Source organism: Siphateles boraxobius, unplaced genomic scaffold (genome assembly GCF_051911475.1).
Source record: "Siphateles boraxobius isolate OS27281-9 unplaced genomic scaffold, OSU_SipBor_1 130, whole genome shotgun sequence".
Lineage (NCBI taxonomy): Eukaryota > Metazoa > Chordata > Actinopteri > Cypriniformes > Leuciscidae > Siphateles > Siphateles boraxobius.
In genome coordinates this window covers 20,998,661-21,016,048 of record NW_027508734.1, presented here as the reverse complement: position 1 = coordinate 21,016,048, position 17,388 = coordinate 20,998,661, and the positions used below count along the sequence as shown (strand labels likewise).

At 37.4% G+C, this 17,388-nt stretch overlaps 1 protein-coding gene across 3 annotated transcripts in view; it reads left to right on the top strand.

Annotated features, from left to right (window-relative positions):
• myo1ea (myosin IEa) overlaps window positions 1-17,388 on the top strand; it is a 55,753-nt gene that overhangs the window by 24,012 nt on the left and 14,353 nt on the right. For all 3 annotated transcript variants that reach the window (XM_077228590.1, XM_077228589.1, XM_077228588.1), the window contains exons 3-15: window positions 1,375-1,464; window positions 2,234-2,328; window positions 7,937-8,024; window positions 10,503-10,592; window positions 11,296-11,427; window positions 12,113-12,247; window positions 12,414-12,546; window positions 14,014-14,210; window positions 14,302-14,382; window positions 14,867-14,953; window positions 15,149-15,235; window positions 16,090-16,257; window positions 16,820-16,905. In XM_077228590.1, coding sequence (XP_077084705.1) covers window positions 1,375-1,464; window positions 2,234-2,328; window positions 7,937-8,024; window positions 10,503-10,592; window positions 11,296-11,427; window positions 12,113-12,247; window positions 12,414-12,546; window positions 14,014-14,210; window positions 14,302-14,382; window positions 14,867-14,953; window positions 15,149-15,235; window positions 16,090-16,257; window positions 16,820-16,905 — 1,469 coding nt within the window. The remainder of the gene's footprint in view (window positions 1-1,374; window positions 1,465-2,233; window positions 2,329-7,936; window positions 8,025-10,502; window positions 10,593-11,295; window positions 11,428-12,112; window positions 12,248-12,413; window positions 12,547-14,013; window positions 14,211-14,301; window positions 14,383-14,866; window positions 14,954-15,148; window positions 15,236-16,089; window positions 16,258-16,819; window positions 16,906-17,388) is intronic.

Below are 17,388 nucleotides of genomic sequence, written 5' to 3'. Positions count from 1 at the left end.
CATGAGTGAAGATTACATCTTGATTGGGTTTATTTTGACTAAAGCTTCACTACACACTGAAATTTAATGATGACGAAAGTTGTCCTTAAACTCTGGTACAACTTCCAAATCCATGTTGTCCTATTTTCCCACAGTAGCAGGGACTGTTTTTGATCAAAGCCATATGTGTGATGCTGAGAGCTTAGATTGCTCAAGGCAGCCAAAGAATGCTGGTTTACCTCTCTTCTTTTTGAACCCAGTGTACTTGGCAGGGTTCATGTCTAATTCAGCACACATTACTGGCACTAAAAATGACCTTCTTGATAAATCACAGCATCTCTTGATGAAAACCTCACTAGCAGTGTATTTTTATTTTCTGCCCTTATTAGGTTTATGGATTCTTTGCAGACTCTGGCCATTTTGGTCCCAAATCAGTCCTGTGATTGTGGTCAGAAAATAGCAACAACACCAAAGTGTTCCAGTCAGCAGCATATGGAAATGAGGTCACAGCATGCCAGGCTCAATACTTCCTTTATTTGCAGTGAGCAACTTAGGGCCAGGCGGCCAAATAGCTCCAATCACTCACTGCCGGCAGTTCCCTTCCCATTGCATTCAGAGGAGAGAGCAACAGCATCTTAATAAGGCTCTGACCCATTAACCAAAATCTTCACTGCAGCCACATATAACTCTTCACTGATGTCACCAGTCCATTATTCACTCTTGGGGCATTTTTCATCTGCCAGTCCAGCCAAAGTTTTATGAACACTCTCTGAGTATTAACAACCACAATGAGTAAAAGGGTCCAAGAGGTTTTCCTCAATTGTGAATGTTTTCCACAATTGTGAATGCTAAACCTCAAATTGTTTTCAGAGAGAGAGTTTTCAATCTAACAGTTTCACATAGAGAGAGAGAGAGACATATTTTGTATAGAAATAGTTAGTCATCCACAAAGTAAAATTCTGTCATCATTTACTCATGATCATGACACTCCAAAACTGTATGACTTTCTTTGGAACACAAAAGAAGATAATTAACATTTCAACAGTTTTTTGTCCACATAAAGAAAGTCATTTTGGTACCAAACCAGCATTGGGTCCCATTGACGTCCAAAATGGACAGAGAGAGAGAGAGAGAGAGAGAGAGAGAGAGAGTGTGTGTGTGTGTGTGTGTGTGTGTGTGTGTGTGTGTGTGTGTGTGTGTGTGTGTGTGTGTGTGTGTGTGTGTGTGTGTGTGTGTGTGTGTGTGTGTGTGTGTGTGTGTGTGTGTGTGTGTGTGTGTGTGTGTGTGTGTGTGTGTGTGTGTTCAACAGGAAGGAGAAAGTCATACAGATTAGGCTTTTGAAGTAAACTGTCCCTTTTCTTTCACAATCTTTTGAGCCTTGACCTTCTCCTGCAGACATACATTGGTCCTGTACTCATCTCAATAAACCCTTTCAAACAAATGCCTTACTTTGGGGACAAAGAAATAGAGATGTACCAAGGCGCAGTAAGTTGTCTTTTATGGTTTCCTGAAGTTTAGTCCTGATCCAGAATAGACTGTTTATTGTGGTGCAATGTTATTGATAACTAAAACTATTAAAAAAATATTTTTATTAATTGAAATGAATCTGAAATCAAATCAAATATAAATTAAATGATAAATTAAACTTAACCTTGGCCACTAACTGATCAAATAAGTTAAATTACTAAAAGTAAAACTAATAAAAAGAAAGCTGAAAATATAAAAATAAAAGCAAGTTCAAAATATTAATAAATACTATAATAGTATATAATAATAATAATAATAATAATACTAAAATAACACTGCTATGGTGTCCAAGAAACAGTTTTGTTGTATAAGATCTAGCCATTGGACATCATAATAGTTTCAGTAATGATTTTAATAGTTTTTTTTTTTTTAAGTGTGTAGGTGTGGTGCAGCTTTTAACAGCTGCATTCTTAATCAGAAAAGTAGCTGCACAGGCCTGTCTTACCCATTGAAGCCACCTGGCTAAACCTCCACAGAACAGCATGTACGGGTCTATGTTCTCAACCACGCTTGCCCAGAGGTCTTGGCTCCTCATCAAGCTTATGGTTGCTGTCAATAATCTTTAGCTTGTGGAGGCTACAGCAAAGACCATTGAATGTGTTTTGACTTGTATGCCACACAGTAGCTTGTTTATAAATCTGAGCTCAAGCCATCCTAAATACGAACCGTAATGTAAATTATGAAATGTATCTGCTTTTCTCCATTTCTCCCCCTCTCTCTCTCTCAGGCTCAGTATGAGAACCCTCCTCATATCTACGCTCTAGCCGATAACATGTATAGAAACATGATGATTGATCGTGAGAACCAGTGTGTCATTATCAGGTGAGAGAACTTTTTAACTTGAACTCTGAACATATCATCTCTAAACTTGCTGTTTAGACTGTAGGTGCTTTTAGTCACAATAATCTTAATTGGCAATTATCATTATTAGAATTCTTTTTTTACACGTTTTAACTGCATTATTTACATTTAATTCTGATTAATTAATCAAATTGATTTGAATAAATTAATCAATACATGTAAAGAAAAGCCCCCAGATGAAGATAGTTTGGAATACATAATATTAGGCTACTGTAGTATATATTCCATATATTGGTTGATTTATTTCTATTTTATTTGTATTTGTCAGTTCTTCTATCTTTTAATTCTAATAATTCTATTTTAATTCTGACCTATGTACTCATCTTTGGTTGTGTAACATCTTGCTGTTTGGAAAATCCACTATGCCATTTAGGCACACGATTAAATGTGCTAGTTTTTAATGTGTTATTGTTGTTTTGTATGGCTTTATTGGATAGGACGGTGTAGAGATCAGACAGGAAAGCATAGGGTGGAGAGAGAGGAATGGGAACGACAATCGAACTCGGGTCGCCGGAGGCACAGTTGCGCTCAGTGGTTGCGTTAGACTTTCTTATTCTTTATGGTAGTAAAAATTCTGTCATAATCTTTTATTACTAGTCATTTTAATTATCATATTTTAAAAGGTATTAAGACATTAAAGCATTAAAGCAGTCTGTAACTTTTTTGGGTTCAAAATTATACAAAATAAATTTTTGAGCAAGTACATAAACAGTCAATGTTCAAAACTATCTGCTTGCCTTAGCTCTATTGCATCATGTCACATCTGTACACACAAAGAAGGTTTCTCGGCTAGTAGGTGTAACACAGTTCGTTGTTATGGGAAGAAGGAGGCGGGAACTGGCGAACATTTGAAAAACTAATAATAAAATAAACAAATACAAAATGAAAATAAAGACAGCAGACCCTCACGGAAAACTGCATTCACATGTAACAAAACACAACATAATTCCAGGCCTGGTCTCTCTTGATCTCCACTATCGTCGCTCCTCCTTTTATGCTTCCGCCCCTCCTTGAGAGATACGAGACCGGTGCGTTGCGCAGGTGTCACTCATCAGTAATCACAGCACCGGCCTCGCCCTACTCGCCACTGTAGGCTATATTGTGTGTGAGGATGTTGGAGGTGGAGATTTATAGCCTTTTCTCACAGCACTTGATATAATTAAACTTATTAATTTGATGACAAATCCAGAAAGGTTCAAACGACAATCACCAGTGACAACTGGAGATTCACCCGTTGTAAAATGCAAAAGACTGCATTCGTACTTCGGAGTGGCTACAGAAAAAGAGAGACTGCAACCGGGACCATGGATAAAAACAAGGATAAATATCTGAAGGGGATTAAATGTAAACACGCAATGCTGATGTTTTTAACATTAACACTTTGAGAACAAAGTATAATTTGCACGGTTTGACGTGATATGATAAGTGATCGTTAGATTTAATCAGCGTGATTTACTGCAATGCTTTTTTTCCCTTGGTTGGTCAGAACAAAAGTGGATGTTACTTGTTCAAATTAAAATTTTTGGGGAAAATTCTGATGTTGGTCATACTTTCCAAAAAGTAGAATCTGTGATTCCAAATGTCAGTATCAACAGCACGCGGTGACTGACAGCCGCACATTCTCCTCAAAACATTGTATTCATTCGTGTTATGCCGTGCCAAGGCACGACTCACATAAAGTTTTTAATTCTGCCAATAACTGCAATTGCAGATTTCAAATAGAGATGGCGACAAAGAGGAAAAATTACGGACTGCAGCTTTAAATAGCTTTTGTTTTGGTTAAAATTTCATTTTTAATCATGATCTTACAAGACCAGCATATAGGCTAGATTATGCATTTATTTTTCCATAACTGCTAAAAAGGTGATGGAAAACCACTGGTTGCGCTATATGTTGGAGCGCTGCCCACAAGGCTATTCGCTCTGACTATTGTTGTGTTATTGTTATATAATTATTTGTACTAAATTAAGATGTTAAACTGGCAGTTCTACTCTTTAAACAAGGAGATTAAGTGTTGCTCCATTCTGTTTATGTGTGACGTAGAAAGGGTGTGACATACATTTAGGTTTGGTATGATATCAATGCAGACATTGCAGTGGGAGAGTCACCTGGCTGTCAGTTGGAGTGAATAAATCCTTATTACGGTTTTGGTTATGTTATTGCGGGTGTACAGTTAAATTTCAGTTGAATGGAACAGATTTAACAAGCCCAACAGCCTCGGTGGATGAGTATAACTTTACCCCCTTTTGATGATATATACAAAATAAAGACCAAAGGATGTAAAATTACTTTGTCTATTGTTATATTTTCTCCAGGATGTAGAGGACACAACGCACAAGAGCTTTTGTTACCTGTGCTTCCTGCTAGAGCACAGGAAATGCACTTGTAAGGCTACTGTAAATGGAGGAAACTTCACTGAACAGCCAGTTTCGATGGGTGTAATATTGCTTAGGATTAATAGTGTTTCTTCATGAAGTAATCCAGTAATTCATGAAGAGTCAGTGAGTCAAAACAAGTTTCTTGATTGGAGAGCCACATGACATAAGGAGTGTCAATATTTCCTATTACACTTTAAACAACTTTTTCGAACACTTTAATCTATCTCTCGCTTACAACTGTAAGCCATTTCTATTTACCTCCTGAAAAGTGAACACTGTGGTTCTTCCGTGCATTCAATATTGCACTGTTTGTTTGTACAGCAGCTAGTTGTACAGCAGTCAACTTCTGGCTCAACAAGTGGTGTGCGTTTATAGGAATGAGCAAAGAATTGTCTAATTTGCTCTCACTTTTGGTGCTGCTAGTTGTCCAGGTTAAAAAAAAGTTGGGGAATTTTAGCCCACCTTAGTTAAAGAAAACAACATGGTGAAGAAGGGGAAGTTGCTAACATGGAGATTTTCACTGCTGACCTGGGCCATTTCTTTCAGATCCCATAGTCACCTGTGGGCTGGATGGTGACTGTAGTGCTTACTTCATAGTAAGTGACTTCAGTTTCAGCTTTTTTCTCACCATTTGTTTGTATAGCGGGAAAACTGCTTCCAGTTCAGTTAAACCACATAAAGAGACTGGAAGTGGAATTGTGATGATCCAGATTAGTAAACAAAACCATGAAATTGCTGCCCAGGCATCCTGTGGTCAAGCTGTATTTTGGTTAGAACAGGCACAGGACCATCATGCATCAAAGAAAGATCCTTTTCACATGGCCAGTTACCATTCAAAAGTTTGGGATTTTTTGTTTGAGAAGTCTTTTTCCTCACCAAGCATTTATTTGACACAGTTAAAAACAGCACTTTTGTGAAAATCACTTTTTTATATTTTAAAATGTAATTGAACTTTCATCAGCCATTACTGTAGTCTCCAGTGTAACATGATCCTTCGGAAATCATTCTGAAATACTGATTTAGTGCTCAAGAATTATTTCTTATTATTATCAATGTTGAAAACAGTTATGCTGCTTAATATTTTTGTGGAAACCAGGATCCTCTTTTTAAGGATACTTTGGAGAATAGGGGCTTCACAAAGAACAGTGTTTCTTTGAAACAGATGTTTTTTAACAATGTAGAAAAAAGTAGTCACTGTTGATCAATTTAATGTGTCCTTACTGAGTAAAAGTATGCATTTTATTTAAAAAATAAAATAATTGACCCCAAATTTGTGAACAGTAGTGTGTATTGCCACAATCTATGATTGTTTTAGGTATTTCGTTTTGAATGTTGTGATCTTCATTGTGTATGGTGGTATAATGGTACGTTAGATCAGTATTGTCTGGTGGAAACAATGCGGAAGGATGTGGTAGAATCTGTCTTACTCTCCCAAAAGAGGAAGCCATTTATTTACATAATTAGGCTTTGTATGTGTTAAAAGACAAATAAACTGACCATTTTGCTGAGATCAGTAACACTTCATATTGTTAGAATAGCAGACCTGGTGGTCTGTACAGTATGATATACAAAGCATTCCCACTCATCAGTGTGAGCCAGTGCTGTATTTGCTGAGCTGATGTTTCAGCTGCTGAATAATCAGTCTCATGACTCGTCACTTACAGAAAGAGACTGAATGGCTGATGTGTCTCTCTTTCTTTCTCTCTGTGTCCATTTTTGGTCAGCAAACGCATGCAGGAAGTAGAAAAATAAGCATTACAGCATACAAATTACAAATCGCCCAAAGACATGTTTAAAAATAGTCATGGACAATTAATCTAAGTGGACTGAGTGTACAGTGTACAATAAGAGTGTGTTCCCAGAGCTTTCATCGCCTGTATCCGAGCAGGGATATTTCCTTTAAGGTAGAGAGACTATAAACTCGCAAGACAAAGGAATGAGAACCACATGGCGGACTAAATCTCTTGTAAGAACTCTTGGAGCCGCCACAAGAAGATTTTCTGCATGTATTGCAAGGCTCTCACGATAGAACGAGGTGAAATGAAAGGTGTGTAGTACCACTGCTGTGTGATGTAATGGACTTACCACTTCCCCAAGCCTCCTTTAATACGCCACAGCTGTGCCTTCTCGAAATGGTATTAGGGACATGAGTAATAGAAGAAATATAGAAAAATAAACCAGCTCCTTCTGTCATCATCCGCCAAACCACATACATCTCAATATGTATGGCTCTGCCAAGGCAAAGGGCAAGCGGAAGGATGCAAGAAGAGGGTAAAGCAACGTGAAGGAAAATAATGGAGCCCGTGTTTCCAAACAGGTTCAATGAATGACATTTTCATCAGCAAATTGTTTCCTTGGCTGTTAGTACCTAATTATAAGTAGCCCAGTTATTGTAATCGCATAAGTGCAGCCTTGGTGAACATAAGATGTGTGTGCGTGTGGATGTGCGTGTGTGTGTGTGTGTGGGTCTGTGTGTGTGTGCATGTGCGATTGTCATCTATGTTTCTTATCTTTCACTGTTCAGATGTATACATATCGTCTCTTAAGAAAATTACTGACTAAATAAACAGACCTTTTGTTTTATGTGCATTCTGTATTCAAACAAGCCATTCACATATTATGTAAATAAGCCTGTGCTCCCATTATCCAGCAACACAATGCAGACTGTAGCTCACTATGGAGTAATATAGAAACATGTTTAGTTAATTAAAGGAATTCCCCTCTCGACAACACCATTCTACTTGATCTGCATTAATTGAGGATTAGAATCTACTACTAAACCCTCAGATTTTAGTATTGTGCTGTGGGGCACACAGGGGCTGGTTTTGCTTGTTAATGCCCTCCTGTTCTTGTTTTTAAACTGTGGAGTTTTTAATATGCTCATAAAAATGTTGATTGTTAAAACATTAAAATGCAGTTGCTGTTATTTTGTTACAATCATTGTTGTCACTACTTGATCTTAAAAGCCTAATATATGTACTGTATAATAGCAATATATTATGTTTTTATGTTCTATACACTACTATAAAGTTTGGAATAATGTTTTCTCTTATGTTCAGAAAGTCTGCATTTTGTTAATAATTAAAATCATTAAAAAAAGGAATATTGTAAATTATTATTATTAATTTATTTATTCATTTATTTTTACATAATTAACTTAATATTGTCATCTTTTTCTTTGTTCTTCACAGTGGTGAGAGCGGAGCAGGGAAGACAGTAGCAGCAAAGTACATTATGAGCTACATCTCCAAAATTTCAGGTGGAGGTCCTAGAGTTCAGGTGGGTTGCACAGAATAAACTAACATTAAACTGTTGTACATGCAGAGACACTATCATGATTAAAAAGATTTAAAAAAAAAAAAACTTCCTGTATCTGATGACTTTACTGAGACTCTTTCTGACAGTTAATGTTAGACAGAAAATGGGGCTCATCTGACATCATTCCACTACCTCCATTTCTTAGAATATTTCTTTCATCCCCTAAATCCATCCATCCAGCCATCTGTCCCCCACAATCCCCCTCTGATCTATCCTGTGTCCCTCATGTGAGTGAGCTCAGAGTCAAAGGACTGACACTTGTTGATTGCATTAATCTGACTAAATGAACCCTTTGTTGATGAGTGTATATAGGTCAGTCCACAAGTCTAAGAACCCATAGTGAAAATGCATGTATTATTACAACATTATTACAACATTAAAAAGAATGAAAATTAAAATGACCTTGAGACCTTCATATGTTTTTTCAGCCTTTTGCTTCAATTACAGCATCACTCGAGCTTCATGAACTCCATACGTTTGTTTAAAACCTGATGATCATGTTTTCCAGCATGATTTGAGAATGATCTAAAGATCTAAAGAGAAACTTGAGCTTAGAACATGTCAACTTCTTTACACTTATCAGTCACAAATTGACTTATTTGATTAGTGACCTATAATACAGATTCTGAAATATTTCATATTAATAAAGAACTCAAAGACATTACATTATTGTTTCAGACAGATGCATTGAATAGACATCACAAAAAGAGCTTTTACGATTTAAAACACTGCAAAAATCATATTCTTTAGGAGTACTTTTATCTACTCATCCAGGTAAAATATCTAAAAATGTGCTCTGAAACGTACAGGTCAGGAGCATGCACGATTACTTACATTGTTTTTTAAAGCCTTATTTTGTTTATTATTAATCGCACTGAATTAACGTCTTAGTTTAAATGAAATTTTAAATCTCTTTATTATAAATTTTCAATGTGGACATTTGAGTCCCACTGTACTTTTTGGGGACTAAGAATATCCATCATGAAATGATTCCCTGTTGATCAAATTTAATGATTTGATTGTGAAACAGGCTGTTTCATGTGTTTTGATGGGCATGTTTGTTTGCATCTTAAACAAAGTAGAGTATTGTAGTATAACAGAAAGCCCCTCTGCTCTGCTGTGCCTTTGTCTGTCTGATCCCTTGGATGTCTCCGTGCCTCATGATCATGACCATCACTGTTGTATACATCCTGATTTCATCCTGTTTTCATCTAACTCTTTCTTATTTTTTGTCTCCTTTTCCCACTATTTTCCTGTCTTTTATTTGTCTGTATCTATGTTTTTTTTATTATTGTGTTCCACACAAGAGGTGGTACCCTTTCTCTTTGTCTATATGCAAATTATACATGTGTGTTTTTCCTGGTATTGCAAATGCAAACAAGCTTTCAGCTCTAATTTGTTTACATCAGCAATGTGGCTTTTTTCAAGTTCATCATTTCATTTTTGGGGTCTGCTAGAATAAAATTACATGATTTAGAGTAAAAAAAATTTACAAAAAAATTTCTCATACTGTACGTTGCTGCTTTTCACCCTCTGTCTGAAATGCTCTGTTTTAGTTCCCTTGCCTTTAAAGCCCACCTTTCTGAAATACCCAGTCTGCTCTGATTGGTGAGCTGGCCCAGTCTCTTGTGATTGGCCAACTACTTTGAGCGTGCGTGTCGGAAATGTTTTGCCCCTTACCATAATTGGGTTCCAGTTCCCAAGGCAACTGTAAACAGTATTATAGATGGTAACTATGGCTTCAGTATTAGAAGTCCATACAATGTATACTGCCCTTGGCGTGAATAAAAAACAGCATCTCCTCAACATAGTAAATTCAGTTACCCAACTGTTCTTTTAGGGTGGCCAAAAGAAGCCAGTAGGAGGGAATTATGCAAATGTTTAACATGAAAGTCATGGAAATAATGGCAGGACGACAAACGGGTGTTTTTTGTTGGAGAAATTAATTCCCTTTGGTGTTTACATGCACAAAAAGCTATATTACACACGAAAGGAAAGGTAAAATAAAAAACTCTTATTAAAATATAAATATGCCCTTTAAATATCTTTATGCGGTTTGTGCCCTATATACTGTATGCTTGATAAGGACTTAAAGATGGGACTTCAGTCTCCGGAAGTCTAATGTTATAAACAGTGATGGTTTTTGGATATCCCAGAACTTCGGCATCTGTCTGTCTGTCTCTTGGCTGCTTAGTCAAATGGTTCAAACTAGACGATGCTGTGTATTGAAATCAATGTGTGTAGGTTGGCTTCAGGCCATTTAAGCCACTTTTTGACACTGAGATGGCCAGTTTTACCTGAATTCATCCTACAAACTATATGTTTCCTCATCTGATCAGTTCTAGATCAGCATAGGTGCTGTACTTATTATCCTCCACAGTGTGCCAAATGTCAATGTAACTCTCAAACCCTCTCTGTTTCCTGTTTCTTTCTACACAGCATGTCAAAGACATCATTCTGCAGTCCAACCCTCTTCTGGAGGCCTTCGGGAATGCTAAGACAGTGAGGAACAACAATTCCAGTCGATTTGTAAGCATCATTCATCCTCCCATAGATTTATTTTATTGAAGAGAGCAGACAGCCGCGTCTTGTGTTGGGGTGTATCTTGTGCTCAGGATAAATTTGAGAGGAACACAGTTACACTAGAATCAGCAAAAACAGGGTGATCATCCAGTTTAAATACAGAAAGAAAGAAAGAACAATTTGATGTGATGTTATCGTAAGGCTTTAACCTAAACGTGGCAAGTACTGCCCTTAAAAATACTCACAGGCCAAAGCAGTCATTACAAACTATGTTGTAAACACCACATTTACTTGCAGTTCTGCTACATTTATGCCCACACGTCTTGTTTTTGGGATTGGTGTAGTTTTGTTTTAAAGAAGAATGAATTAGAAGTAATACAAATGGATTATGTAGTGGATAGGAGTGTTTTGTAGATGTAAAATCATTTTGATGAGTTCAGGGGCTGGTAATGTCATTACAGCTTTAAGTCTGGGCATGTCTGGTAACTGTGGACTGCATAGTACACAAATGTTAGTGAAGTGTGTGTGTGTGTGTGTGTGTGTGTGTGTGTGTGTGTGTGTGTGTGTGTGTGTGTGTGTGTGTGTGTGTGTGTGTGTGTGTGTGTGTGTGTGTGTGACACCGATTTCCATTTTTTCTGTTCTGGGCATATGCACATCCACCCGCAGTATATCACGTCTGTGCCTTTTTAACATTCGTCTTCACTGACAGGGGAAATACTTTGAGATTCAGTTCAGTTCCGGTGGGGAGCCAGATGGTGGGAAAATCTCCAACTTCCTTTTGGAAAAATCACGTGTGGTGATGAGGAATCCTGGAGAGAGAAGCTTCCACATCTTCTACCAGGTGAGAATGAGGACATGAGGTGGGCTTCTTCCCTCAGAAAATGTCACTGTGCACGTCAGTAGTATAAGTACACAATGTTATGAGGAAAAATTGAATGATTAACCAAAGTAAAATACAGGAAAGGGAAAATGGAGCCATTTGGCTCTGAAAAGCAGGTCACGTTGTTTTGAGTTTACCACTTGAGCTCTTTGGAAGAGGGAGATACTGTCTGACCTCCTCTTAATGAAGTCTCCTCGCTGCTGTTTCTTCTTCATAAGTTTGGAGAGTTTGACTGTTTCTTATGGTTGAGTTATGTAGGACTTTTTGTATTTTGGTGTTTCTTCAACTATGGACACTTTTGGCTCTTTAGGCTTTTCTTTAACTTTTTTTCTAAAAAAACCTTTCTGAACCTAAACTTCTGATTGATAGTATATATGAAATTGACAAAATTTAAACTTGATAGGAAATGATCCATAAAAACAATATTCTTCTCACAACTGTTATTTAAATTGTTTAGGGCTGTGCAACAATTAATCGCATCCAAAATGAAAGTTTGTGTCTACATAATATATGTTTGTGTACTGTGTATAATATTTTTGTATATTTAAATACACACAAACACAAATTTCTGAAGTTGAAGAAACACACTTTTATGAAAACTCTGAAATGAATTGTATGTAATAAAATATATAATTTCTCTTCATAGTTAATAGAGGGAGCCAGTGGAGACCAGAAAAGCAGTCTAGGTATCACAAACCTGGATTACTATACTTACCTCAACCAGTCAGGATCCTATAAAGTTGACGATATTAACGACAAGCATGATTTCCAGGAAACACTGGTAAGTATGATTTAGGCAGCTTGCTATTTTGAGATAGGCTCTTCTGTCCTTGGAGTCTTATTTAGCTGTGAAGATTTTACCTGTTCAAATATGACAACTTTTTTCCATATCCCTCTCCCCACTTTTCATATTCCCTCTCCCCTCTCCTCTCTCTGTCTGACCCCAGCATGCCATGGACGTGATTGGTATCTCAGGGATGGACCGCGCCCTGGTACTGCAAATTGTGGCTGGAATTCTTCACCTTGGGAACATCAACTTTAGGGAAGCAGGGAATTACGCTGCTGTAGAAAATGATGAGTGTATGTACCTAATTTAGCGTCGTCCCTTGTTTTTAGTGTCCCCGTTTGAACTCTGTACTGCTGATTTTTTTTCTACATTAGCTCATGCCAAACTGTCTTGCCACACCAAATTAGCGCTCTGTTTATGCGCTTAGTATCTGCATATTACATCACACAATAAAATTACACACAGTGAAACTCTGAACGTCCAGCCCACCCCTCTATTTTCTCTCTCTCTCTCTCTCTCTCTCTCTCTCTCTCTCTCTCTCTCTCTCTCTCTCTCTCTCTCTCTCTCTCCCCCCCTTCCCTCTTATGTCTCCAAGCTCTCAGGTGGAGCAATGCATTTGAATGACAGAGGCTGTTTAGTGTGGCATAAAGCCATGTTGTGCTGGGAGCAGACCAAGTTAATCTGTGCCTTTCCTGTTCCCAGCCCACCAACCCCTCTTCCTGTCTGCCGCCAGCGGCTTCACACATTTAGTGTTGGTTGGCCAATGTAAAAAGCACACACAACTTCTCAGCTGCCTGCTTATTACAAAACCGTATGCGAAGAGTTATAAATAACATCTTCAAATCCATAGATTTTTATGGATTATTTGATTGACATTATGGTAGCATTGAGAACCATGGATAGTCCCAGATCTTTTTATAGTTGCGTTGTTTTGGGAGGTCAGTTTTGTGCGCTCTGTTCTACCACACCCGTACATCTGAATAATGAGCCATACTTATGCATTATGATGGACTGTATCACTATCAGGGCTGAATGAGCGAAGATTCTTTTTTAAGAAGGTGAGTCAGTGATGAGGTGGGGTTGCTCCGAAATGGAGTGAGGCTCAGGACTGTTAGTAACTGGTGTCTCACCCGTGCCTCTCCTCAGAAGAGATCTATTGTTGTGACTACACAGAAAGAAATGATCATGAGTCATTTTTATGACATACCCCTTTTAGTTACTTTTTAAAAAAAAGTTATATTATGTTGTGTTGTTATATTTCAAAAGTTTGGGGTCAGTAAGATTTAGTTTTTTTTTTTTTTTTCCAAACAAAATGTAATGGTTTTATTCAGCAAAGGTGCATTAAATCAGCAAAAATGACAGTAAAGACATTTATAAATGTTTATAAAATTCTATTTCAAATAAATGCTGTTCTTTTGAACTTTTCTATTAAACAGCAAATCCTGAGAAAACTATATTGCAGTTTCCACAGAAATATTAAGCAGCACAATTGTTTTTAACATTGATAATAATGAGAAATGTTTTTTAGCACCAAATCAGCATTTTGGAAGGATCATGAATTTGGCTTTGCCATCACAGGAATGCAGCCTTTATGACCATAAAAACATTACAGTATCTTACTGACCCCAAACTTTTGAACAGTAGTGTATATTGTATATTTAGAAACATTCATGTATGCCTTACTGTGCAAATATGTATAATTATATACTATATATTTAAAAATTCTAACTCTACCAAACTGTTCTCTGTCCTTCTCGTAGTTTTGGCCTTTCCTGCCTTCCTGTTGGGCATCGATCAGCATCGTCTTAAAGAAAAACTCACCAGCCGTAAGATGGACGGCAAGTGGGGGGGCAAGTCAGAGTCCATAGACGTAACGCTGAATGTGGAGCAGGCATGTTTCACACGCGATGCCCTCTCCAAAGCTATGCACTCTCGTGTTTTTGACTACCTGGTTGAGGTACAGGCAATATGCACCGTGACCTACGTCCCTTTTAAAAACAGAAGTTACAGAAGAAATAAGCACTGAATGGGTTCCTGTTTTTCTTTAGTCAATCAATAAAGCCATGGTTAAGGACCATCAGGAGCTGAACATTGGAGTATTGGATATCTATGGCTTTGAGATTTTTCAGGTGAGTGTTTTGAAATATTTTTTTCTAGTCACTATTTGAATTTGTAGCTATCCAGTCTACCTAATGAGATAAGATGAATGAGATGTCTGATTTTTAATTGTCTGGATTGGTTCCCCTCTCTTTTTGTAAACAGATAACATATTAATGAGCTTGCTTGACTAATCTGATAATCTGTTGGTTTAGCATCTGGTGTTGAGACCAGTAAGATTACTACCTGTGTTGCCTTCATAAGAAGGATAAAGCTAGATAACAGGGTTTTCAACCCTTTTAATTTGATCCTATGCTGCTCCAATTTTAGGTAACCACTAAAATGCAGAATTCTTAAGCAGCAACTGTGTATTTTTAAGTGCTATCAATAATAATAATAATAATGTTGAATCATTGTGTTTGATATTTACATCTTATTTGTTTTCATTTGACTACTGGTATTATTGTTGGTTCATAGTTATCTATCTGCCTTTTGTGTTTTCATTTGCTCTTTTAGAAAAATGGATTTGAGCAGTTCTGTATCAACTTTGTGAATGAAAAGCTGCAGCAGATTTTCATTGAGCTGACACTGAAAGCTGAGCAGGTAACACTTCATTAGTCCCCTGTGCTTTTATTGTTGTTGCAATGTGGATCTTGAATAAGACTCTTGTCACTGTAAGTCACACCTTAACCTTGTTCTAGCAGCACAGGAAGTAATTCTCTTTTGAACTTGCTCCACCCTAGTATAGGATCATTTTCATAATTTTTCTTTTCTTTTCTGTCTTTTTCCTCTCTTCAGGAAGAGTATGTACAGGAAGGAATCAGATGGACTCCCATAGAGTACTTCAACAATAAGATCGTCTGTGACCTCATTGAGAGTAAAATAGTAAGTTTTGCCAAATGTATAATTCAAGCATCCATCTATTTCAAAAGCTGGATATTATCTGCCCTTGCCAAGTGCAGTTAAATCAATAAAACTAACATTAACACTCTAAGAAGTTCTTTTCCCATGACTGTTTGTCTAATGGCCTTAAAATGGTTGATATGGCTCCAAATTCAATTTGCTCCACTCACAGAGAGACTAGACACAAAGAGCCATGAAATTCACAACAAGGGAGAACCTTAACCATCCATGTCTGTATGACAGCATGTGAGAAAGTGCTTCTCTTTATCACTGCTAAAAGCTAATGCTTGTCTGTGAGAAATGTACAAGCTGTTTTCCCTTTGTTGGACTCTGTGTGGATAGAGAGATGTCTAAATTTTCTGACAGGTGTGATTTCACTAAATATTAATGTATGATAATAGTTTTGATTAAGCCTGAAAGGTCTATGAATGTGGACTAAAATGGTTTCAGACACTTTAGGCATGTTTGTAAATTTAAATCTTTGTGTGGGGGTAAAAGTTAACATCCTGCAATGCAACATGCTATACATTATCTAAAACTATACTACTACTACTATATAACTATATACTACTACTGCTGCTGCTGCTACTACTGCTAACAAAAGATTTTATTTGTACACCACAAATGCAGATCAAGATGCATTGATATTTTGGCTCTGGTTGCTTGTTATCAAGGCTGCCTAAGAATCAACAAGAGCCAAAATAAAACCCTAACAAAAAGAGAAAATGAAAAATTAAATAAAATGACTAATAAGAGCATAATAGGTTGTCTCAAAATGATTATGAATGCATTTCACAATATAAATGTCTCTATCATTTGTTTGTGACCTTTCCCAGAATCCTCCAGGAATCATGAGTATACTGGACGATGTGTGTGCTACTATGCATGCGAAGGGTGAAGGCGCAGATCAGACGATGCTGCAGAAGCTCAGAATGCAGATCAACAACCACGAGCACTTTAACAGCTGGAACCAGGGCTTTATCATCCACCATTATGCTGGCAAGGTATCTATACCTCTCTCTGTCTCAAACATCTCTTTATCCCTCTTCTGTAGTGTTGTTAAATGTTTTACTTTCTATTTCTACTCTTGCTTGTGTTTTTAAATTTAATTGTCTCTTGCTGTTTCTTTCCTTCCATCTCTCTCTTAGTTTCTTGTATACTCTTTGTTGGCTTGAGGTAGTTCAGTATGTGTTGTACCTTCCACATACCCTGTGTTCAATGAGGCGTGCTCTGAGGGGAGGCCCGCCCACATCCTGCACCATTAGATTTATAATAAGTACATTCAACAGTCAATGGAAATCCCATGATAAAAATTTTTATATTCTATATATATATATATATATATATATATATATATATATTGTATGTATGTGTATATATGTATGTATATATATATATTAAAGTTACCCAGTTGTATATCTAAAGACTAAGTCATTGATGATAGGTTGAACTGACTTTGATCTGAACATTTATAGCCTCAACGTGGCTCAAAAAATTGTTTGATTTTCTAACCCTGTTCAGAAAACACAACTGCTTTAATGCTCTGTTATTTGTCCACCCCAACAGGTGTCTTATGATGCAGAGGGTTTCTGTGAAAGAAACAGGGATGTACTGTTCACTGACCTGATTGAGTTAATGCAGAGCAGTGAAATGTAAGTGTCAATCCGCCATTATAAAAACAGCCAGTCTCTAATCAATCAACAGCTGCTTGTAACAGACTCTCAGAGAGACCTCAGTCACTATGAGCACTTGAACATCTTAATATATGTAAATCATGGATATAATCAGGCCAGCTGAAGGCTGAGGGCCTATAAAAGAAGTGTGTGGGAGATTAGCATTGTTTCTGATTCCAAAAGGCCCTTCTATCTCTCAAGGGAGTAGGACTGTAGAGCGTGCCCATCAGTCTTATGTGCTCCTGGGCCTCTTTGGGCCCCAGAAGCCATCTGTGCAAACCGTCTCCTCCAGCAGCCCTTTGTGAAGCTTTCTGGGGGTCTGCTTTTAGACGGCATTCAGACACGTGCTGTCATGCATATATACACACCACACACACATGCTGAGTCTGCAGAGGAACTTCCTTTGCACCAGCAAGCAGGTCTTATCCACAAAACAGAAGAAAGAGAAATCTTAGTTGTCAA